At 48.1% G+C, this 22,734-nt stretch overlaps 1 protein-coding gene across 2 annotated transcripts; it reads left to right on the forward strand.

Annotated features, from left to right (window-relative positions):
• Window positions 1-8,169: 8,169 nt before the first annotated feature.
• PICK1 (protein interacting with PRKCA 1) lies at window positions 8,170-20,765 on the forward strand. 2 transcript variants are annotated; one of them, XM_065629105.1, is made up of 13 exons: window positions 8,170-8,263; window positions 10,370-10,461; window positions 11,241-11,352; window positions 12,276-12,404; window positions 12,526-12,592; window positions 13,792-13,881; window positions 14,294-14,347; window positions 14,447-14,509; window positions 14,856-14,989; window positions 15,775-15,867; window positions 16,840-16,890; window positions 18,318-18,462; window positions 18,725-20,765. In XM_065629105.1, exons 2-13 carry the CDS (start codon window positions 10,421-10,423, stop codon window positions 18,967-18,969), a joined length of 1,224 nt encoding a protein of 407 aa, XP_065485177.1. In that variant the 5' UTR covers window positions 8,170-8,263; window positions 10,370-10,420; the 3' UTR covers window positions 18,970-20,765. The 2 variants fall into 2 exon arrangements, with proteins under 2 accessions (XP_065485177.1, XP_065485169.1); XM_065629097.1 differs by lacking the exon at window positions 8,170-8,263 and adding an exon at window positions 9,129-9,194.
• Window positions 20,766-22,734: the final 1,969 nt, after the last annotated feature.

Consider the following 22,734-nt stretch of genomic DNA (forward strand, 5'->3'; position numbering starts at 1 on the left):
CACGCTCCTTAACGTGATGTTCCCACTGACAGAGACAGAAAAAACCAGTGATCTCATGATTCCAGAGACGATGCATGCAAACAACCCTGGGAGTTAAGGGGTGAAGGGGACAGGAAAGAGAAGTAAAGGGTGAGTGAGCAAAGGGGAGAAAAGGAGAGGAAAAGGTAGGAGTGATGAGGAGGGGGGACACAGGAAGCAGGACCGTGGAGGACAACTGTGGATGGAGTTAGAAACTGAAGGTCAGAATCCAAAAAAGGATGTGTAAAGAGATTGTAGGGAAAAGGAGAAGAAAGAGGAGTCTTGAGACCAAGGGTAACAGGACTGGTGGAAGAGGGTTAGGTGTGACATTGTATGGCAGGACTTAGGGCAGAGTCAGGGATAAGAGTGGACTGAGTTCTCAAAGATGTGAGAAAGGGAGACTGGGCTCTGAGGCAGCGTGGAGGCATTTGATAAGAGTGGGGTTTGATATGTGTTGGAAGGAGAGTGAAGTATCTGTGGGGCTGGGAGCAGAAGGGGTAAGACTTATTGAAACTTGTTACTTCTGCATTCTGCTTACACAAAATCAGGTCACCAAATCTGCCAAGAGAATAATCCTGGTCTTCTGCAGCCCCAGAGCCAACAGATGCCAGGAATGTGATGGGGAAGAGAGTCTTATTACCCTGAGGCATTCAGCCATGTCCAAGGGAGACAGTGGTGAGGCAGTGAGGTTGGAGACGAGCAGCCTCGTTTCTGCTTTGGTTGGGTTGCTCTCTCTGTAGGAGACCTTCACACCTGCCCAGAGGAGCACTGCATGGCGCCAGCAGCCACTTCCTTCAGCCTTCTTCCTTTCCTTCCCTCCTACCCTTTCTTTCTTCCTTCCTTCCTTTCTTCCCTCTCTCCGTCTTTCCTTGCTGCCTCCCACAGGGAGACTCAGTGCAGTTGGCAGGAGATGTCCTACCTTCTCCATCCTCTCAGGGGACCTGCCACCCCAGCAGGCCTTGTCCCTAACCAGTGAAGCCGCCAGGGGCAGCTGGAGGCTTTTGAGCCCACAGGAGTCCTGATGGAGCTGGGACAAAGAGGAAGATGAAGGACTGGGGAAACAACGAAAAGAAAAAGTGTCTCCCATCATGAGCTCACATCTCCATGTCCCACAGCTCTCCCCAACACTGGTCTGTCCCGGGGGCTCATCATGTTTCCCTCCTCCTCTGTCTGCTCGGTGGCAGCTAATCCATGACCCACTGACAGTCTCTGTCCATCACTCGTCTCTGCACACAATGGGGTAATTAAACCCTGACCCGCCACTTCTTTTATCCATTTCCTCTGCACAGTCACTCCCCGAAATGGCAGAGGGGAGGGCCTGCTGTGGAGGCTCCTGCCCCAGCCTCCAGCTGTAATGAAGATGTAAAGCACAGGAAGGACTCGCTGAGAGAAGAAAGATGCTGAGGGGGCAGCCAAAGAGGTGTCGAGTGGTACAAGGCTTCCCACATGCTCATGCTGCACTTTGCTGACCTACATCCTTCATGGCCATTTGTAAACCTTCGACTCTTCATCATCACGCCCACAGGTTGTTCAGCATCATCTCCTGCCCATGCATACCTACAGCAAACCCACTGCTCCTCAGGGCAGTGCCAGGTGTGGGTGCTCAGCTCAGGATCCTCAATATTTCCAGCCCTGGGCTTGCTCCCCCATGATACCACCCAGCTTTGTTGATGCGCCCCAAGCCCAAGCTTTTGCACTCCCTGGTGCAAACCCATCGCCTCCACTTGAGATAAGCCTGGTTCCTCAGGCCTGACCCATTGGACTTTCCTCATTAAACACCTGCAGAAGGGCAGAGGGAGCTCTGGATGGCAGGGTGCATCCCACAGAGCTCGACTGGCCAGGATGAGGTGACGTTACTCTTGCTTGCATGGCAGGACAAGGGAGGATGCACCCAGTGGCAGACAGGAGTCACGAAATGCCAGGAAGTAATTAATTTTCTCTCCTTTTTTTTTTTTTTGTGTGTTTTTCTGGCATTCCACAAAATTTATTGCACAGATTGATAAACCGCCAGAAATGACGCTGAGCAACTCAGACTCTTCTTCCTCCTCCCTGCTCTGAGTGGGGAAGCTGCCTCCCTCCCACGCATGAGCGAGAAGGGCTGGGGCCACCCGAGGAAGGGCATGACGGGTAAAGCAGTGCCTCTGAACAATTAAGCACTGTCCCAGGCATTGCACACCCCTGTCCGGGAACAAAAGAGTCACACACAAGAGACCTGACTGCGAAGCCTCCATCCGCTTTCATCACTGACCCCCGGGGCAGCCAGGGCACAAGGTCAGCCCACTTAAACTCCAAACTCGGCCAGAAATAGAGCTGGGAAGTGGGCAAGGGTGGCCAAGTGCAGGGGTTCCCAACCATTTGAGGGGTTCTTTGACTGAGCCATTTCATTTCATTTCATCAAAGACACATTTTTTTCTGGGAGGAAAATGGAGAGCAGCGGGTGTGAAGAGAGTAAGGGGGAGGTGGGGTGTTCGCCATGAATTATGACCACTCTCAACAAGAGTCTTTTACATCGCAGAGGTGAAGAGAGGATGGGGTAATTGGGCATGTTAGACCCATGCATAATGAGGGCAAGTCTCTGTCTGTCTCCCACCTTCCACTCTGCCAGCGCTCGTGAGATATCGTCCCCCATATACTCCACTGCTATCCCACTGTGGGGCTCCACACCCCAAGGGCTCAACTCAAGGACCACAAGCTTTGACTGACAGTGCCTTGCTGGACTGGCAGCCCTCTTGGGCCGTGCAATAGTGTGTGGTCATGCCTCTGGTGTAGAAAGGCTGAAAGGCCTTATAAATTAAAAACTATCACCCAAGTCAGGGCCCGTGCTTTCCACCTGCAGGTGGTCTCAGAAAACCCACCAGGTTTTAAGTCACTGTTTTTTCAAGTTGTAAATATACTGCCTTTGCATGTAATGTTTTCATAGAGGTAACAGCTGGACCTTCTGGGGGGTCAGCACTGAGGATGTATAATAGTGATAGGTAGAGACAGATGCTCCTGAGATCTATCTCCTTGACTAGGAGAAAGCCTGTGGGGACAAATTCAAGGGGGAATGAAACCCGTTTGGTGCACGTGGAAATACAATGCATCTACCACAGAGTGTTGTCCATTTCATCAGGCTTCTTCCCTCTGTGTAAGCTTCTGATAATCCTAAATGCAGGAAATTTCAGAAGAAGGACAATTAAAACACTGAGCCAGGGGGAGGGGGAGACAGACGGACAGAATCAATGCACAAAAATACTGCTTTTCATCTCAAAAATGTGAAATTTCACCATCCAAACTAAGTCATCCTGAACTCCAAAAGACGGCGATATTGTGTTCTGCTGAAACTCCGTGGGGCAAGCACTCAGAGCTTGGTGCTCCCATGGGGGAGGACCTCCAGCTTGGCAGAATGAACTGAAGGCAAATCTCATTCTGGGAGGAGTTTTAATACAGCAGCGATAAGATGTACAGGTTGGGAAATAAGCAGTCAGGTTGTTTGTAGCTAAGTTTCCAACGTTTCTCACCCCTTCCTCTCTCAGCTGGTAGCCCCAAGACACATGTGCTGACAGCAAACACCCACCCCAGCGTGTGATAAACCACCCCTGAGTATGACTGTCCCCTAAGCCACCTGAGTTGGGCCACCACCTCCACCTCTATCTCCCACCTGCCCCATGTAGAGGCCCCTGCAGGGATCTGGAGCACCCAGCAGAAGTGGGGCAGGGATAGGGCAGGCAAGCTGTGGAGCAGTGGGCAGGGAATACAATCCCCACACTTACCCACTGAAAGTTCTCCCCAAAAAACAGACAACAAGGCTCAAGGGGCAGCAACTGAGGAGGGTGTTAGCTCAGCATTAGTCATGTTGACACTGAAAACAGTAGCAGAAAAGCAGCCAGAAACACGAGAATCAGTACAGAGAAATGCATCTGAGTGCCAAGAAGCTAAACTAGTCATGCAACGTGTGATCTGCTTGCAGACTCCTTATTACACGTGATGAAAGACAAGCAGAGGCAGTTTGATTCTCAGAGCCTGGGCTGACTTTCATGGTTTTTCTATTTAAGGGTGGAAAAATGCCTGTATGTGCAAACCGAGCCCTCTTGATCCAAGTCGTATCAGTAGACAGTAAGCAGTGAGCCCACTTTTCAGGATAAAGCTGCATTTCAAATTTTTGAAGCAATTATTCGGACCCATTCTTGAGTACAAACAGCTTCCTGGGATTTTTTTTACAGGCCATCCAGCCTTATTTTTTTATTTTACATTACCATTTTCAGCAGTAATTAATTACTTTTCCTTTGAGAGAAGGTGATCAGCTGGATTTCTAATATTGAGACAGACGCGGCTTTAGAGCACGTGCAGATTCATTCTCCATCTCACACAGAGAGAATCCCATCGATCTTGGACATGTTGGAGCAACTGTACACAAAAGGCAGGGTCATGCAGCACACGTGTACAAAGGCTGATGCTTCAGGGCCAGACGGAAGGACACAGACAATGCGTACATGTCAGTGGAGCAGCACAAAAGCAAGGCACATCAGACCTACAGCTTTTGGTCTTGTCAGTGTCAGCAGGTGGGTTTTTTTTGTTTGTTGGTTTGGTTTTGTTGAGGGTTTTGTTTGTTTATTTGTTTGGGTTTTTTTACCCCAGGCCAGTTCTGCCTCCTGTCTTTCTTTCTAGTGGCAGGAGCTGCCAGGAAAGGAGACATTCACGAGGCATTTTTTCCCCTTGCAGCTCTAGTAGCAGAAGTGGACTCAGGAGAAGTGGGGTCCTGGGACCAGTCTGTTGCCTGGCCACACACAAAGCTCTGGGCAGCCCTCTTGAGCACAAGCGAATGATTTATGTTATGCAGGTAGTTCTCCTACTCTTTTCCCCGGAAAATAAGACCTACGTCGAAAATAAGCCCTAGCATGATTTTTCAGGATTTTTGAGGATGCTCAAAATACAAGCTCTACTCCAAAAATAAGCCCTAGTTACAGTTCATTTAAATAGTCAATTTAAATAGTGTCCAGGCAGCTATACATGTAAAAAAGTAAAATTAATTAGAATGCGGCAGGACAAATAGACCCTTCACCAAGAAAAGCAGACACCCCTAAAAGAATTGCACTCAAAAGACCCCACAAGACCCAAAACAATGAGGACTGGCAAATGTTGAGCTCTCACACGCAGATCGGGTAGTCCTGCTGGCGTGACATGACTGTATTTGAATAAATGTTGATTTTTGTTCATTAATATCAGTAAATGTAGATTGTTGTACATGGAAAAAGGAAATAGAGTGACAAGAAATTCATGATGGAATTCAGAGTTTGGAGAGTTATCATGATGTTCCATAATGTGATGTGACTACATTTGAATGTATGTTGTGGGGGTTTTTTTTGTTCCAAGAATAAATGCAGACTGGTTTTCATGTAAAAATAAGACATCCCCTCAAAATAAGCCCTAACGCACTTTTTGGAGCAAAAATTAATATGAGACCCTGCCTTATTTTCGGGGAAACGGGGTAGGTTCCCCCCCACCCTGCCCCTTGCAGTAGAGTAGGAGAATTATCCCACCTTTGCAAAGCCCGAATCCAGGCCCCCCTCCTGCAGCAGAAGCTCTCGGCAGTGCCCACACGGTGGAGCTCCCCGCTCAGAAATTAAGCCCAGCCGGCCCGGTTGTCACCTCTTCCCGGGGGGGACCCTGAGGGGCCCACAGTCACCCAGCAGGAGACAGCAAAGGGACAGCGTGGGACACCCAGAGCCCTGAGCCGCTGCACGGAGCTGCACTGGACAGGCAGCAACCCCGACTTGAGCCTCTGCCCACGATCTGCTGTGTGACATTTGTTTCCTCAGCCCTTGTCTGTGTGAGCTGTCAGCTTTGGGGGGTTGTGCAGGGTTTCCTCTGTGTCCAGCAGTGCCCGGTCAGCCAGGGGCTGGAGTTCAGCAGGGGTTGCAATGTAACCGTGTCACAAATATGTCACCCCCAGCTGTCAATAGCGAGGTTATATGCTCTGAGGAGAAAAGGGGGACAGGTTAAAAAAAAAATTAAAAAGGCATTTCAAAGTAAGTATTTAAGAAGAAGAAAGTTATGGACAGTTGTTTTGATTCAAGAATTCGAAAGAGGATTACATAGGAAAATGTTTTCAAACGTTGCAGGGTCTCTGTCAGGATCACAGCATCGTAGAATCTGTCCAGTTACATTTTCACCATCTCTAGGGGTGGGTATTCCACCACCTCTGGTCTGCTGCAACACTGCTTACCCACCTTTATTGTATTTTTTTTTTCCTTTTATCTAACTGGAATTTCCATGCTGCAACTTGCAACACTTGTCTCTTGCCTTTTGCTGTGCAAAAAGCCTTGGGAAGAGACTGGCTCTGTCTCCTGTGCATCATCCTCAGCCGCAGCCAAGTGCCGTTGTGCTGCTGAGCCCCAGCGAGCTCCTCACGTGTAGAGATCAGGGCCTGGCTCATCAATTCCAGTGCCTCACTGATGGAAAACTCCCATCAGCGTCCAGGGTCAGGGTGTCAGTCTCTGCTCTCCACAGAGCTCCCACTTGAAGGACTGCATTTCTCATTCAGCTTCCCTTCATAAATAAACCACCTCTTAGACCCAGGACTTCAAAGCGATCATTAACAACACGCTCTTGCCCTTGTACTCCAGCATTGTGGGTGGCTTCAGTCGGCGTTTTGATGTATGCAGTCGAGAGGTTCATGGGGCTGCACACTGCAAACACTAAACACCCTCTCAGCCAGCAAGAGAGGTCGTTGTCATCGGCCAGTCCTTGTCGCTGATCAGAGTGGAGTTTTCAGTTCAAAAACTGCCTTTTTTTAAAAAAATCTGGGTCAATAAGTCAGGTTTGGCAGCCTGATAATTGCTCAGAAGCCAGCAGTGCTGGAAGAGATGACATGTAATGCAACAGGCAACTGCATTCCTACCGGAAATGAAAGAATTCTCCAAGAGATGGTGCTGCCTTGATGGAGGCAGAAAATGCATTTGCACACCTGATCACTACCCTGCCACACACATCGCTGAGGACAAAACAGCGCAGAAACTTGGTGATCCTGCCGTACACATGGTGATTTTGCACACAGCTGTGCTGACCGGCTCCCAAAACATTACTTCCACAGGTCACCGCTGCCTTGCCAGCAGCACGAGAAATTGTGCCAACCAGTTTTGAAAGCCCTTTGTGTCCCTGCTGTCATCTGAATCGTCGGTTCGGGACGTGTCCACATTTGCAAACGTCTTTCTGAAACGCTCCCTCCTGTGGGAGGCCAGCGCTGGGTGCGTTTGTGTAGGGGCGTCACCTTCCACAGGCAACAGTGCGAGCGACAAGCGTGGGAAGCGTTGTTTCCTCGAGGCGGGCACACTTTGGGTGCCCCTCCTGATGGCCGAACAGCTGACAGCTCACCGTGATCCACAAACAGCAGCAGCAGGACAAGCCATGGTGCTGCTGTGCCCGTGCCGTGCTGTGAAACCCTTAAACCCATCCAGCTCAGCAGTTCCCAGAGAAACGTCTTGTCTTTGAGGGTGCCAGAGCACGGGCTACCCAGAGAGGGTGTAGAGTTTCCTTCTCTGGAGACATTCAAGACCCACCTGGACACATTCCTGTGCGATCTGCTCTGGGTGGGTTGGACTGGATCAGGGGTGTCAACCCCATTTTCACCCGGGGGGGGACATCGGCCTCACGGTTGCCTTCGAAGGGCCATTGGGGGACATCGGCCTCACGGTTGCCTTCAAAGGGCCATTCGGCCCTTTGAAGGCAACCGTGAGGCCGATGTCCCCCCCCGGGTGAAAATGGGGTTGACACCCCTAGACTAGATGATCTCCAGAGGTCTCTTCCAACCCCAACCATTCTGCGATGCTGTGACTCCTCAGCTGCCACCTCGCTCCCCCTCAGTGACCCCAAAGGCTCAGCCTCCCGCTGCTCCTCCGGGACTGGGGCACCTCAGCAGCCCAAAGTGGAGCGGGACGGGGGCGGGGGAGACCCGGGAGACAGCGGAGGGGCCTGGCTGCGCTGAGGTGAGCCCCTCTCGGGGTTGGGGGGGGAGAACCCAAGCGCGGAACCGCGGCCGCGACGCCACCGCTCCGCCGCCCTCAAGATGGCGGCAGGAGCGGGCCGACCCCGCCCTCCCCGGCGGGCGCCCGTCCCCATGGCAACGCGGCGAGACGCGCGCGGAGGGGGCGGGGCCCCGCGGGGCACCTCGGCCGCTTCCGGGCTGGCCCCGCCGGTGACGTGTCGCGAGCCGACGGCGCCGGGCGGCAGGTGGCGGCGGGGGCCGCGCGCCGGGCAGCCACTTCCGGTGAGCCACGGGACACCCCCCCCCTCCCCCCCCCCCCCGCCCCTCACGGCCGCGCCCGGAGACGGTGTCTGTGGGGGAGGGGCTGGGGGTCCTGCTCCTCCTCGTCCCCCTCCCGGGTTCTGTCAGGGCCATCCCCCCCGAAACGGCCGGGCCAGTGCCCGCTGCCCCTCCGTACCCTCGGGGCTGAGGCCTCGGGCCGCCGGGAGGCCCCGTTGTCAGGGCCCTGCGCGGTGCGGGCCCAGCCCGGCGGGTGGGCGGGGGGTGGCGGGCACGTTCAAAGCACGCAGCGGCAAAGGGCTGTGCCTGAGGTGCGAGGCCAGGTGTCAGTGGAGCCCTCGGCAGCCGGTGGTGTTGGACGTGGCGGTCACCGCCTCGGGAGGCCGCTGCCACCGCGGGGTGAGGCGGTGTCACCCCGCTTTTGGTGCTGCCGAAAAAACGTGTCCGCTAAATAGAAAATTAAACAGGAGGGTTTTGTCTGTGGGGAAAAAATGACGCTTTTTTGTGAAAATCAGTTGCAAAAAGCTTTGCGTAGCCTCCCGAGACAGGAGATGAGCATCAAAAAGTGACATGACTTGCTCTGAAGTCAAGAACAAACCAGAGGTGTTTAGCAGAAGTAGGGGATAAACTGTAAATATCTGTAGCAGCCACGGTGCTGAGCAGGTAGAGCGTGTGAAGAAGCAGCTTCCAGAATGGACCATGTTTTGTTCTGTGCTTTGGAAATACTGCACGTGGGTGGGTTTTGAAGCATGCATCATTGAAATTCATTGAAATCACCGTCTCCCACAGCATCCTCACAGCAAAACTGAGGAAGTGTGGACTGGATGATCGAGTAGTGAGGTGCACTGCAAACTGGCTGAAGGAGAGAAGCCAGAGTCGTGGTCAATGGGGCAGAGTCTGGTTGGAGGCCTGTATCTAGTGGAGTGCCTCAAGGGTCAGTTCTGGGACCAATACTATTCAATATATTCATCAATGACTTGGATGAGGGAATTGAGTATACTATCAGCAAGTTTGCTGGTGACACCAAGCTGGGAGGAGTGGCTGACACGCCAGAGGGCTGTGCTGCCATCCAGCAAGATCTGGACAGGCTGGAGAGTTGGGCGGGGAAAAATTTAATGAAATATAACAAGGGAAAATGTAGAGTCTTGCATCTGGGCAGGAACAACCCCAGGTTCCAGTATAGGTTGGGGAATGACCTATTAGAGAGCAGTGTAGGGGAAAGGGACCTGGGGGTCCTGGTGGACAGCAGGATGACCATGAGCCAGCACTGTGCCCTTGTGGCCAAGAAGGCCAATGGCATCCTGGGGTGTATTAGAAGGGGGGTGGTTAGTAGGTCGAGAAAGGTTCTCCTTCCCCTCTACCCTGCCCTGGTGAGACCTCATCTGGAATATTGTGTCCAGTTCTGGGCCCCTCAGTTCAAGAAGCACAGGGAACTGCTGGAGAGAGTCCAGCGCAGGGCCACAAAGATGATTAAGGGAGTGGAGCATCTCCCTTACGAGGAAAGGCTGAGGGAGCTGGGTCTCTTTAGCTTGGAGAAGAGGAGACTGAGGGGTGACCTCATTAATGTTTATAAATATATAAAGGGTGGGTGTCACGAGGATGGAGCCAGGCTCTTCTCGGTGACAACCAACAGTAAGACAAGGGGTAATGGGTTCAAGCTGGAACACAAGAGGTTCCACTTAAATTTGAGAAGAAACTTCTTCTCAGTGAGGGTGACGGAACACTGGAACAGGCTGCCCAGGGAGGTTGTGGAGTCTCCTTCTCTGGAGACATTCAAAACTCACCTGGATGCCTTCCTGTGTAACCTCACCTAGGTGTTCCTGCCCTGGCAGGGGGATTGGACTAGATGATCTTTCGAGGTCCCTTCCAATCCCTAACATTCTGTGATTCTGTGAAATTTGAGGACTTTCTCCTGTTTCATTCCGAGCAGAGAATCAGAGACACTTGACACGTTTTGTGTCTTTGATGTAAGAAGAGAAACCATGATGTGAAGTTCAAAAAAAAAAGAGGAGGTGGGGATTGACAAGGGTGACAGGTTGATCCTCTGCTGATTCTCTGCTGTTTTCTTTTGAGATCGCTGGTTTATTGGGGTTTATTCTTTCTTCATAGGGAGTTTGGAATAAGCAGTTTCAGGTGAACAGGCCCCACTTAACCAAAACAATGTTTGCAGATTTGGACTATGATATTGAGGAAGATAAGCTGTGAGTATTTCACTTTTCTTTTCCTGGTTTTTGCTAACAATAGAAATAGTCTTTGCAGCCAAGACCTAATGGGAGCGGATAAGTTTACCTGCTCCTGACACTGTGTGCTGAAGGGTCAGACTTGCTGTTCAGCCCTGATTTCTTGCTCCCTCTGGGGACTGGGGCTGAGGCATTGCTGTGCTGGTGAGCAGAGGAGAGCACCTTCTGTTGCTCTGCAGTGGCTACTCTGCATTTCTGACTGCCAAGCAGTGCAGACACATCTTCTGTAAATTAGTGACCTTAGCGAGAGAAAAAAATATTTACAATGGAGGAAAGATAATAAGAGGCAGGAAGAAGTGGAGAGAAACTCTGGACTGCTTAGGTCCATAAGGAGAACAACACTGGCATTTCCTGAGCAAGTAAAAGGTCTGATGAAATTAGCAATGAATTTGACATGGAGCATTTGTCTTGTATCTCATTTACACTGTGAAAGTTTCCTTTCACTCCAGCACTAAGAGCAGCTGAAACACTCTCTAAAACATGACAGTGTTTCCTCAGTGCCTAGCAATGGATGAGGGTGTCTCTCCCACCTCTAATCCTTGCATGCAAGTCTCAGAAAATAGCCCAGAAGGTCCTTCTGCTAGCCAGTGCTGATAGTCTCTATGGTGGAGATACTGTGATGAATTCAAATGTGCGACACCTGTTATGTTTTCAGTTTGTATTGGCTCAGACACCAGAGCCATTTCAGACATGTGCAGCTCTGCCTACTGTTGTTACCCATTGACCTGCTCTCATTCTAGGGGCATCCCCACTGTACCCGGGACGGTGACTCTGAAGAAGGACTCTCAGAACCTGATTGGGATCAGCATTGGGGGAGGAGCACAGTACTGCCCCTGTCTCTACATTGTCCAGGTGGGCACTCGGGGAGGAAGAATAAGTTACCTTTGTAAAACAGTGTTGGCCTGAGAGATGGGAAGTGTGGAGAGCCCTATGTTAAGTGTTTATCTCAAAGTGGGAGACATCATCTCACTTCCCAGTGAATGAGGGCTACGAAGATGATCAGGGGCCTAGAGCACCTTTCTTATGAAAAGAGACTGAGAGAGCTGGGTCTGTTCAGCCTGGAGAAGAGAAGGCTGAGAGGGGATCTCATCAATGTTTATAAATATCGCAAGGGTAGGTGTCAAGAGGATGGGACCAGACTCTTCTCAGTGGTGCCCAATGACAGGATGAGGGGCAGTGGGCACAGACTGAAGCACAGGAGGTTCCATCTGAAGATGAGGAGAAACTTCTTTACTTTGAGAGTGCCATAGTGCTGGAACAGGCTGCCCAGAGAGATTATGGAGTCTCCTCTGGAGACATTCAAAACCCACCTTGACACATTCCTGTGCGATCTACTCTAGGTGAACCTGCTTTGGCAGGTGGGTTGGACTAGATGATCTCCAGAGGTCCCTTCCAACCCCAACCATTCTGTGATTCTTTGAGGTTTCCTTACCCTGGTACGTAATAGGTGTGGAAGAATTAAATTAAGACCTCTGAAATTATACTTCTCCTTGGAGAGCATATTAGAATTGACAGGGGAACAACGTGACATTCTCAACATCAATAAATCCTGTGCTTGAGGAGCTACATCCTGGAAGCAAGAACTTCTTGAGAAAACAAGATGATCTGCCTGCCTCTTAGTTAGGAACGGGAAAAAAACACAGCTTCACCATGAACAAATACAACTGAGTTAAGTAGAAGGAATGTAATGGTCCCTTTTTTGTTGTTTAGCCCTGCATTCACCTTTTTCTTCCTCTTGATTCAAGAGTACCTGTGTTCTTTCTCCTCTCTGCTAGGTATTTGATAACACCCCAGCAGCCTTGGACGGCACCGTAGCAGCTGGCGATGAGATCACGGGAGTGAACGGCAAGTCTGTCAAAGGGAAGACCAAGGTGGAGGTGGCCAAGATGATACAGATGGTAAAGGTGAGAGGTAGGAGGGGGAGACTGGAGCTGCTGGGTCGTAGTTTAGTTTATTGTCCACTGGTAAAGGAAGACACTGCTACTTGCTTCCAGCACAGCAGTTTTGGATTTGGTCTTTCTCTAGGGAGAAGTGACGATACACTACAACAAGCTTCAGGCTGACCCAAAGCAGGGGAAGTCTTTGGATATCGGTAAGACTGGCTTCTTTCTCCCTATAGTGTTGAAGTGACACAGCGGGGGAGGGGAGCAAAAGATTGGTCCCAGCTAAAACCAAAGTAAAATTCTGGTTCCGTTCTTCCTTTTAACTCAGTCATTTTCAAATGAATACTGCCCAAGAGAATTACAGGTTTAAAAGAATCCTTCCCTGACTTCTCAAAGCCGTCTTGAAAGTTAAATTGAGGCTTGACTTGTTGCAGGAGGCTTGTTTTTCCATGCTGTGTTTAGCATGGATGATGAAACTTAACTAGATAATAATTTAATTTATTTATTTTTAATACATGTAAGTTATGCTGACCTATTAAGATCTTCAGCTATACACAGAAATCTGCCTGTTGAAAAACACTGGTTGCAGTTTCTCTGCTTGGAGAATACCTGTCTACACTGAGTTTTGTACAACCGTGAATTTCATAGTAGAGAGGGGAGGCTTTATTTCTAAAACAAAGTGTGTTTATTGAACTAAGCCTACACAGCTGTCTCCTTGATATGGTCTATGTTTCTCACTTTCCTAAAAAACCTATCTGTTCTTTTTGCTTTCATTTATTTTCATGATGATTAAGTTGCTGATGAATTGATAGGGGTTCAGGATAATAGGGAGTTCTTGAGAGCTGCAGGCACTTGGCACCCCTGCAAGTTTGCCTCTAAATAAATATAGCTGAGTCATCTGATTCCAAAGGGGACATAATTGTCTCTAGTAATTTGCAGAGTATGACCACCAAAGACAGAAAGGAATTCCATCAAGGGGTGACAAAAGGATTTAATTAAGATCCAAAAGATAAAAGTAAGTAAAGGGATAACTTTGAGCATTAAATCCTATTTGTCTTGCTTTCAGGCTTGTCTCTTGACTTCAGCTGAAGTAATACAGCAAGTAGCATAAGGAAAGTTTAGTTCCAAATATCACGATAGGTAGCTTATAGTGAAGGGATTTATTGGCGTAGTCTTCCAAAAGAAGCGCTGAGGCTCATTTGGGTGAAGTTACAGGATGTGAGAGCGGAACAGACAGGCAAGATAGAACTTGGCTTGACTGAATATGTAGTTTCTATGGTTTTCTTCTTCTGTTTGCTGCCTCAAGAGTGAGTTAAGTTCAGTGAGAAACCAGTGAAGTACACTAGTGAGCTTTCATGCCCACAGAAATTACCCTGATCCTGGTTTGCAACTCTCTTTTGGCCTTTAGTATTGAAGAAAGTAAAGCATCGACTGGTAGAGAACATGAGCTCAGGGACAGCGGACGCCCTGGGGTTAAGCCGGGCCATACTTTGCAATGGTAAGTATTGTCCAGGAGGACATTTTCTTAAGGCAACACTTACCCTCTTGTGTTTACCAGCTTTTTAAAGTTAGTTACATGTTCCACGTTATTCCTTCATAATTCTTTCCTTCTGCTGTGCCTCGCTGTTGTGATTGCCTCCTGTCTCTGGGGCCATTTAAATGTTAGCTAAACTCAAATTAATTTAAAGTGGGGACCCATGCAGTGAGTGCTGATAGGTGATGACACACTCTGTAAAAGTGATTGGCAATTACTTTAAAAGCTTCCCGTGTTGGACCAGGGGACAGGCCTTAGACATGAGGGAAATTTGAACCAAAAATATTAAACTGGTGTTTTTGCAGTCTGTCAAGTGTTAACCATGTCCTGGAATTGACTGATTTAATTCTATATTCTGATTCTTGTTTCCATTTAGATGGACTAGTGAAGAGATTAGAGGAGCTGGAGAGGACCGCAGAGCTATACAAAGGTAAACCGTGTCATCCATCAGACACCAGGTGGGAGAGAAAGATGCCTCTGTTATGTTTCAGTGAAATGACTAAAATGCTTTTTCTCGTTTCCACCACAGGCTTGACAGAGCACACGAAGAGTCTTCTCAGAGCTTTTTTTGAGCTGTCCCAGACACATAGAGGTAAAGAATCTTGAGTGAAGGGTGCAGAAATCTTTGACCTCCAGCTTCAGGAATTTTAGTCAGTACTTTGAGGAGTGATTCCCTCATCCTAGAGAAAACTAGGTGTTGCAGAAATGAGCTGGGAAGGGCTCTTCTCCTGCCAATAGCAGTTATGGTGCTAACACAAGCCCTGTCTTTCACATCAGACATTGAAGATATGCCCTGCCAACTTCTGGTCTTTAGGGAATATGTAGAATCATTCGTCAGCTACCTGCAAGGTTATGTGAAGGAATGGTAGTAACTGGAGGCAAGATTCTTTTCCAGGGCCGACTTCTTTCATCTGTTTGTATTTGTTACCCTCATCCAGCATTTGGAGACGTTTTCTCTGTCATTGGTGTACGGGAGCCACAACCAGCTGCCAGTGAAGCCTTTATAAAATTTGCTGATGCCCATCGCAACATTGAGAAGTTTGGGATTCACCTTCTGAAAACCATTAAGCCGGTAAAGAATTAACTGTAGGAGTAAAGGGTCTGGAGAAGAGTGGAATCTAGAATCTAGAAAGCCTGTCTTTGAAGGTGTGGTCTTAAAGATAATTCATCGCGGGAAGAACTGTCTTTGCTTTCCTTCAGGGAACTCTGTTCATAAAGAACCTAAGAGGTTACATATTGAATATATCAGTCATGTGCCTTTGACTTTTGCACATGAGTATATTCCTCTCCTTTTCTTTTGTGGATGAGAGGGTAGTTTGTTCAGTGTAGTCTCTAGAGCCCTTTCCCTGATACTGGTACCCATAGTTAAAAGAACATCACTAAATTTGAAAGAGTTTAGATAAACAGTCCAGGAACAATTTAAGGATTTCAGTCAATATATTTGAGTGAGAGTCTCCTGGGGATTTGCCCACTTAGTTTAACAAAGAGAGTATTAAATTTTGATTTGAGCACCACTTTCAGTACCACGTTGGATGTACAGCATTGGGTAGTGGGCCATTGAATCAGGGAGAGTGGTTTCCAAGACTAATTGAAAATGAAACAAGATTACATAATCTTGACAAATTCAGACCAAAAGTGAGGTGTGGATTCCTAACGCTGGAGCCACTTGCCGGTGACTGTAACAGATGCTCTAACCATGGCAATTCTGAGTCAAGATCAAACATTTTCTTTCAGATACACTCTAGTTAAAAAGTGTTCATTCGAGGCAGCCTCATGACCTGTGCTGGTTAGATGTGCACTTGAATTGTAGTCGTGCTTTTTGGTCTGACATTCAGCAACAGGATGTTTGCTTTGCAGATGCTCACTGACTTGAACACATACCTGAATAAAGCCATTCCTGACACAAGGCTGACTATCAAAAAATACCTGGATGTCAAGTTTGAATATCTGGTGAGCCGCTGGTTTGGTTTTTGTTTTGTTTTATTTTTAGTGCTAGTTGAAGTTATGTTTCATAGAATCTTAGCCTGGGGGTCACATATAGCCTATACAGCCACATGTCCATCCTTCCACAGTCCATGCGAGAATGCATTATTTTTTCCAATTTTTTGTTGCCAGATTACTCAGATGCAGACACCAAATAGTTCTCAGTGGTAAGAGAGATCTCCCAGAACCCAGATGACTTATTTTCTACAACACCAAATTAATTTTCTTATTTATTTGTAAAGGGTTCCTATGCAACTTGTGTTCTTGAACTCCCCTAAATAGCTCACCAGCCTCAGAGTCCATATTTTCAGGTAGTTTTGCATAGTCTTTCTTTAGCTAGATTAAACCACTGTCAAATCATGTTTGTTTCCATGTAGGCTATGCTTTTTTTTACCCTTCTCCATTCCATTTACCCCTTGTTTTCTATGCCCCCAAAATAGTGCATCTGTTCTGTAGCTGTAGGAATCTATTTCCTTTTATCAGTTGAGAAAATTATTTGGAGCTGTAGCCCTAAAGTGAATATGACACCATCTCTTCCCACATCAATCCTTCCCACAATTCATCTCTTTTTTTTTAATCTCTTTATTTGTTCCGTCCACATACTTCTCTGGTACTGTGTTTTCCTGAACAGTAGATGGATGCAGGATTTTTCTTTTACTAGGTTATACTTATCTAAAGTATTTGCTCCTGCAATATAAATAGTAAGCACATTGTCTCTTCCTCACTGTTTTCTCTTCCTGTCTTTCCTGTCTTTCTTTCCACCTGGGATGTTTAATATACTCTGATCCCACTGTGCTTTCCTCAATGTCCCTCGCTGTAGCATTGAAGGAAGGCTTGAAATGATACAACCCAGTGGCTGTGGGTGATGGTGAAATTACTTCTAATTCTTAACATTTCTTTCTTGTTTTGCCTTTTTTTTAAATTTTAAATTCTGTGAAGTCTTACTGCCTGAAAGTCAAAGAGATGGATGATGAAGAGTACAGCTGCATTGTGAGTACCAGTACTGTGGTATTAACAGCGTTTCTGTGCCTGTGTGCACCCAAGCTAGTGAATGCACACTAAGAATTGTGCAAATTTCTGCTTAATATATTAGAAATTGGAAACCCGTAAATGCTACCTGGGAAACTCTGTCAATAACTGTCATAAAGCACTGGTGCTGTGGCATAGTAAAAGGACCAGACTTCTCTGCAGCTTGTTTGCTCGGTGATTGCCTGTCTCAGCGTTTCAGTAATATTAGCTTATGGAAGGAGGATTAAGGTGTTATCTTCACAGATTCCATTTGTGTGTAGTGCACAGCTTATCATTAATTCTGGACTTGTTTCTGAGAAAGGGAGGTTTAGCTTCTCTAGCAAAACACATGTGAAAGCTGTATATGTAGTTGAAGAAAATTGATTAAAGGATCTCTCTTAACAGTAGGGGTTTTTTTTGTAAAAATAAGCAATCTAAAATCAGAAGACTTCCAAAAAAAACCTGGTGACTTTCTCCAGTAACAGTTTGCTGTCTGTTTTAGAGTTTTACAATCGTAATCTTTAGCTGCTCTGTTTAAGATAAGTTAATGGTGTCCCCTACATGTTGAATTTCCCTGTGTAAAAGTAAAATCTTGTTTTATCTTAGGTATTGATCTCAGAGCAGGGATTTGAATTTTTGGAATGCCTAGTTCTTAGTGCCAGGAAGGAATAAAACTTTTCTAATGCAACACTTAATTATATCTTTCCTGCTAAATGGAAAGAAAAGCATCCCAGTTTTGCATAATAACATTTTTGGGTTTCGGTGCGTGTAGCGTGCATTACCAAGCCATAGTCAGTAGCACAGATTTTTATATATGTTATATTTACAGGTGCAAGAGAGGAATGCTGTTTTCCTGACAGACCTACCCCCTTTCTCTCAAAACTGTTTTGTGGACAATGTATAGGTCCATCCCTACTGTTCTCCAGCTTTGTGTCTGGATGGTTATAGATACCACCGGGTTCCCTTTGTAGTTGTATAATATGTCATGCAATCAATATAGGGTGAAACTTGCAGAGGAGGGCAGAATTTTTTGTGCAATTAGTATAAATTCATATATCTCTTAGACCCTAGACTTGTTTGTTCCTAATATCTGTCTTAATAGTTCAGATTAGTAGCCATTCCACTTCTCCATGCTAGGCTGAAAGATGCCTGTACTTGTGTCTTTGCTTAGTGTAGTGATGCTTTTCTTCATGGTGGTTGGTGTGTCTTTGGCCTTCAAAACGGCCCCATTGCCTGCCAGTTGCTGACATGGCTCAGCCTTCCTCATGTTTCCTACTTCCTAATTGCAGTTCCAGTGAGCCTGAGAGGACTGTAATAACCCAAGGTCATTGTGAGTCCACATCAGGAGGAGAACTCTGTATACAAGCACTGTTGAGGGGGTCTCTAAAATGGCACCGTGTTTTTGGCAGGCTCTGAATGAACCCCTCTACCGGGTCAGCACTGGGAACTATGAATACCGCCTTATCTTGCGTTGCCGGCAGGAGGCTCGCACACGCTTCGCGAAGATGAGGAAGGACGTGCTAGAGAAAATAGAGCTCCTGGACCAGAAACACGGTGAGTACCACTGTTGTGTCCAGCACCCGAAGGGCTCAGGCAGACACAGCTTTGACCTTTACGCTCCTCCTTCATCTCAGCTCAGAAGTCTTTGCTGAAGAACCCTTCTGTGGCTGTGCCTGAGACATCCACCCTCAGGCCAAAAGGCTTTAATGTGTAGGAGACTGTATCTAATGCTAGCGAGGGAGGCTTGATTGCAACCTTCACTCTGTTTGGGAAGGGGGTTTTCACCTGATTTGTTCCCAACATGTCTCTGCTACAGTGCAGGACATCGTGTTCCAGCTCCAGCGTTTCGTCTCCACAATGTCCAAGTACTACGACGACTGCTACGCCGTGCTCCGAGATGCAGACGTCTTTCCCATTGAGGTGGACCTTGCCCGCACTACTCTCAACTATGGGCAGGACACATACATGGACGGGGCAGAAGAAGAAGAAGAAGGAGGAAACGAGAGAGAGGGTAGCAGGAAGGACAACACAAATGGTGAAAAGCTCATTGATGATGCCTGACTGTGTTGGCATGGCCAGAGGAAAGACTTTGCAGACTGTTATAAAAACATGTATTTCACATGGCAATTCATCCTCCGTGATTTCTGTGTATGTGCAGCCTGGGATTCCTCCTCTGCTTCGGGTGGGGGTAGCTGGTTGGATTGAGACCAACCTCTGCTTTCCTCTCTCTTCCCTTGCTTGTCCGCGTGGATATTACTTGTTCCCCCAGAGACTTCTGCTGCCCAACTCGGGTACCGAGGTGTGAGGACGATCCACTACCACACCACCATGTGACTGTGTGCAGACAGGACGCTGCTGAGCCTGTGGGATGCACCACTCCACTCTGGCACATGGAAGCCAGTCAAACATCTGGAGATGATACAAATTGCGAGAACAGCCCCCTTCTGTCCTCCCCTTGTGCTATGCGGAAGTGCTAGCACCAGCATTGTTTTCTTTACCCCACTGCTCGCAGTCTTCAAACTTCCCATTCTCTGGCCTATTTTAAGCTTTCTTGTCTCTTCCTTCCATGGGCTGGAGGACCAATTTTTGTAGGAGGATCACTCCCACCACTGCCACATCTTTGCACCACATTTTAAGAAATAGGAGCAAGTCCGAACTGGTGCCTAGAACTGGTGGTGGCACATGTGATCTGATCACCACCCCCACCCAAGGGGCTGCTGGAGGTTCTCAAAGCAGGGGCTGGTATCATAGAATCATATAATACCAGGTTGGAAGGGATCACAAGGATCATCTGGTCCAATCTTTACCAACCAGTCCATGCTGGGCTGCTGCAACCTTGCTGCAAAGGTTTAGAAGTCTCTTCCCTGACCACCACCTTGCTCATAGTCCCTGAGCTCCTGCCCAGCTGGCACCACATGCACACTTGATAGCTACACCCCAGGGGGTGTTCCAGCTCCAGCCAGAACAGGGCTGAATCCTGCAGGATGTGGCTCTGCCCCTCCCTGGGGGAGAGGAGGGACCTGTCTCAGGAAGAAGCCCTCCTGCTCGGCAGAGATGCTGAGGTGAAGGTGCTTGTCTGAGGCAGAGAGGTTCCTGGGAATAATGGCAAAGCTGCAGGCATTTCTTTTCCCTCTTTCACCTCTATTGTGGCTCCTTGCAATGGTCAGTAACGAAATGTGCTTCTTGAGGAAGTGCAGCCAGTCCTACACACTCTTTTCTTGTGCAGGTGCCAGGAGGAGCCACCTTAGAACCACGCAGGAGATATCCCATCCTAAAACTAGAGGGGACAGGCAGGAAGCTTTATGGACAGAGGAAGACATGGCCTGTAGGCAGAGGCTTTGAGGTTTTTTAGTGCAAAGTGTGAATAGCCCACCCCTTCCTGCTCTCCTCTCGTCTCTGCACAACCATTTTGTGCTGCCTCTGGGCCAGCCAGAAGCAGCAGCAAACGTCCCATTCCCCAGCACAAGGGAAGGGGGAAGGGAAAACCAAGGTCAGCGAGGCTGCTTACCTCCTCCTTCCTTTTCTCTTCTCCCTCCTTCCCTCCATATGGGCTGATGCCAGATTCAGGTGGCACTTTCCCTTTTAGCAGGCAGCAGAACTGCCAGGAGTGGCGTGCTTCTCAGAGGCCAGGATTTTGGCTTCTCTGTCATTACATTCTAGTGGTAGTGAGGGAAGTTATTTAAAGGGCATTAATTTATGATTGAGATGTTTGGTTTGTTTGGGGGTTTTTTTCTCTTTGTTTTTTTGGAGCTTAGTCATCTCTGTGGGTGCCTGGAAGAAAGCCATTCATGGTCAGGCTGCTCTGGAAGCTTTAAATGGACTCTGATGTACTGATTGTTGTCTCTAATAAAGAAAAATGTGACATTTCATTTCCTGTCTGCCATGGGTTTTCTTTAGAAATCTGTTTACTCATACTCCATGGTTTTAATCTTAAAATATGGTGATGGGAAGATAGGTGTCATGTGCTGGCCATTTTTATTCTTGCTTATACTGGTGGGTAATCTCTGTGCCTAGCTGATGTGGTCGCTGCAGCATAGGTTATAAATGCTGGAGCAAGACCAGTCCTCCATGGAATACCAGATTCTCTGCATCTTGGCTTCCCAGGGAAACACCAGCCTTGTAAAGAAACTGATTGCCTCAGTTCTGCACGGTGGCATCGTGCACCCCACCAGGGCCAGCTTCTCCACACAGCTCAGCTGTTGCATCACAAGCTTGAGCTGATGCTTAAGTCCCTGATCCTCTTTCAGAGCTGTTTGTTGTGCCAAAGTATGGAGCAGTTTAGAGGAACAGAAAAAAAAAATGCTTCAGCAAAGCCTGCCTGACAGCCAACAACGTGAAGTGGAAGGCAGCGTAGCCAGGTTTTTGGCAACCTGGCTGGTGGTGGGGAAGGGAGAGGGCTGGGTGTCTTACAGCACCGTCTGTACTGAGATCTTGTGCCCTAAGGGCTTTTACATGCTTTTGTGAAAAGATTTAAGAGCGGGAGGCTTAGTGGGAAATGTTGACTGGTGACAAGGAAACAGAGGGGACCTTGTTCTAGTGACCTGCCTGGTGCTGACAAGGGCAGTTGTTTTCACACTGTGGACCTTGGACCTCTGTGAAGTGGTGGGTGACTTCTTGGGGGAGGTATTGGTGAATGAGGACAACCTGACCTGGGGGGACAGGGGCTGGGGGTTGCTGTGGAAGGAGCTGCGGAGCAACTTGGTCGAGCAGAGCAGAAACAGTGGCCTTACCTTGTGGGAGGGGTGAACAAGTCTGCGAAGCAGTGAATGAATGCCTGTGGGGCTCCATCACCCTTGCTGTTGCTTCTCATTCTACCAGAGTTTTTTGTCTGGGGTTTGTCATGGTGCTTAGCCCGATTTGGGGTGCTTCTAAGGGGATTTGAACAGGAAAAAGCCCAAAGTCACCACTGTGACTGGCTCACAACGGTGGTGTTAACCATGGTGAGGCATGCTCCATGGGCTTTACCTTCTTCCCACCCCAGGTTTCCAGTTCCTATGTCTTTTCTTAAACTGACATTCTTCAGCACCTTTGTTTTGATCATCATTTACTGCTCTTCGCTCGGGAGCATCTAAAATGAAACACTTTCCTTTGTGTCCCTGTACCCTCACTGGATTTAAATGGCTTTACTAATCCTGCAGGCTTTGCCCAGTACCTATTTATTTGTAGTCAGTCTGGTCTGCAATGAAACACCTATTTTGATGGTCCCATGAGCTGCGTTCCCTGTAGCCCTCTCTTAGTTTTTGATCCCTCACTCTAGTCACAGGTTCTCCCAGGGTCTCTGAGGTGAAGCAGTTCAGGAAAGCGGAAGGAAGGGCTTTGGCCATGGGTGTTTATAAAAGATCCAGTCCTAAAGCAGATTAAGAGTGGTTTAAGCATGCCAGGGAAGGTTGTCCTCTCTGAAGCGAGAAATCCACAACTGCAGCAGGGCTGAGGGCGTCATGCCTGCCTTGCAACGTGCTCCAACACTCTCGTCAGTGGCACCCAGGAGCTTCGGCTTAGTTCTTCTGCCTTACGTTTGATTCCTTTACGTAAGGGGGTTTTCTCTGTTTAAAAGGAAAACACACACATGCCTGGTGCCATTCGTGCTGAGTGGATAATCACTTGGGACACAGTTATTTACCTGTGCTGAAAGTCCCACCCCCACAGGGGCTGAATTGTTCCCTTCACGGGTCAACAGGACTCACTTCAGCCCAGATAAAGCCGGTGCGCTGCTATTCCTGGCAGCGAGGCTCTGTCTCGTGGCTGCTCGACTAATGGCATTAGTCTTGCTTAGATTTCTTCCTTTTGCACCCCAGCAGCAGCCTCTAACCCAGTGCTTGCCTACTG

The sequence above is a fragment of the Caloenas nicobarica genome, chromosome 1, assembly GCF_036013445.1.
Source record: "Caloenas nicobarica isolate bCalNic1 chromosome 1, bCalNic1.hap1, whole genome shotgun sequence".
Classification (NCBI taxonomy): domain Eukaryota; kingdom Metazoa; phylum Chordata; class Aves; order Columbiformes; family Columbidae; genus Caloenas; species Caloenas nicobarica.

Bases quoted from the DNA above. Each gene is read 5' to 3' on its own strand.
- PICK1 (XM_065629105.1), top strand. From the start codon at position 10,421: ATGTTTGCAGATTTGGACTATGATATTGAGGAAGATAAGCT. The intron at 12,405-12,525 runs GTGAGAGGTAGG...GTCTTTCTCTAG, and splicing joins AGATGATACAGATGGTAAAG to GGAGAAGTGACGATACACTA. The intron at 14,990-15,774 runs GTAAAGAATTAA...TTTGCTTTGCAG, and splicing joins TTCTGAAAACCATTAAGCCG to ATGCTCACTGACTTGAACAC.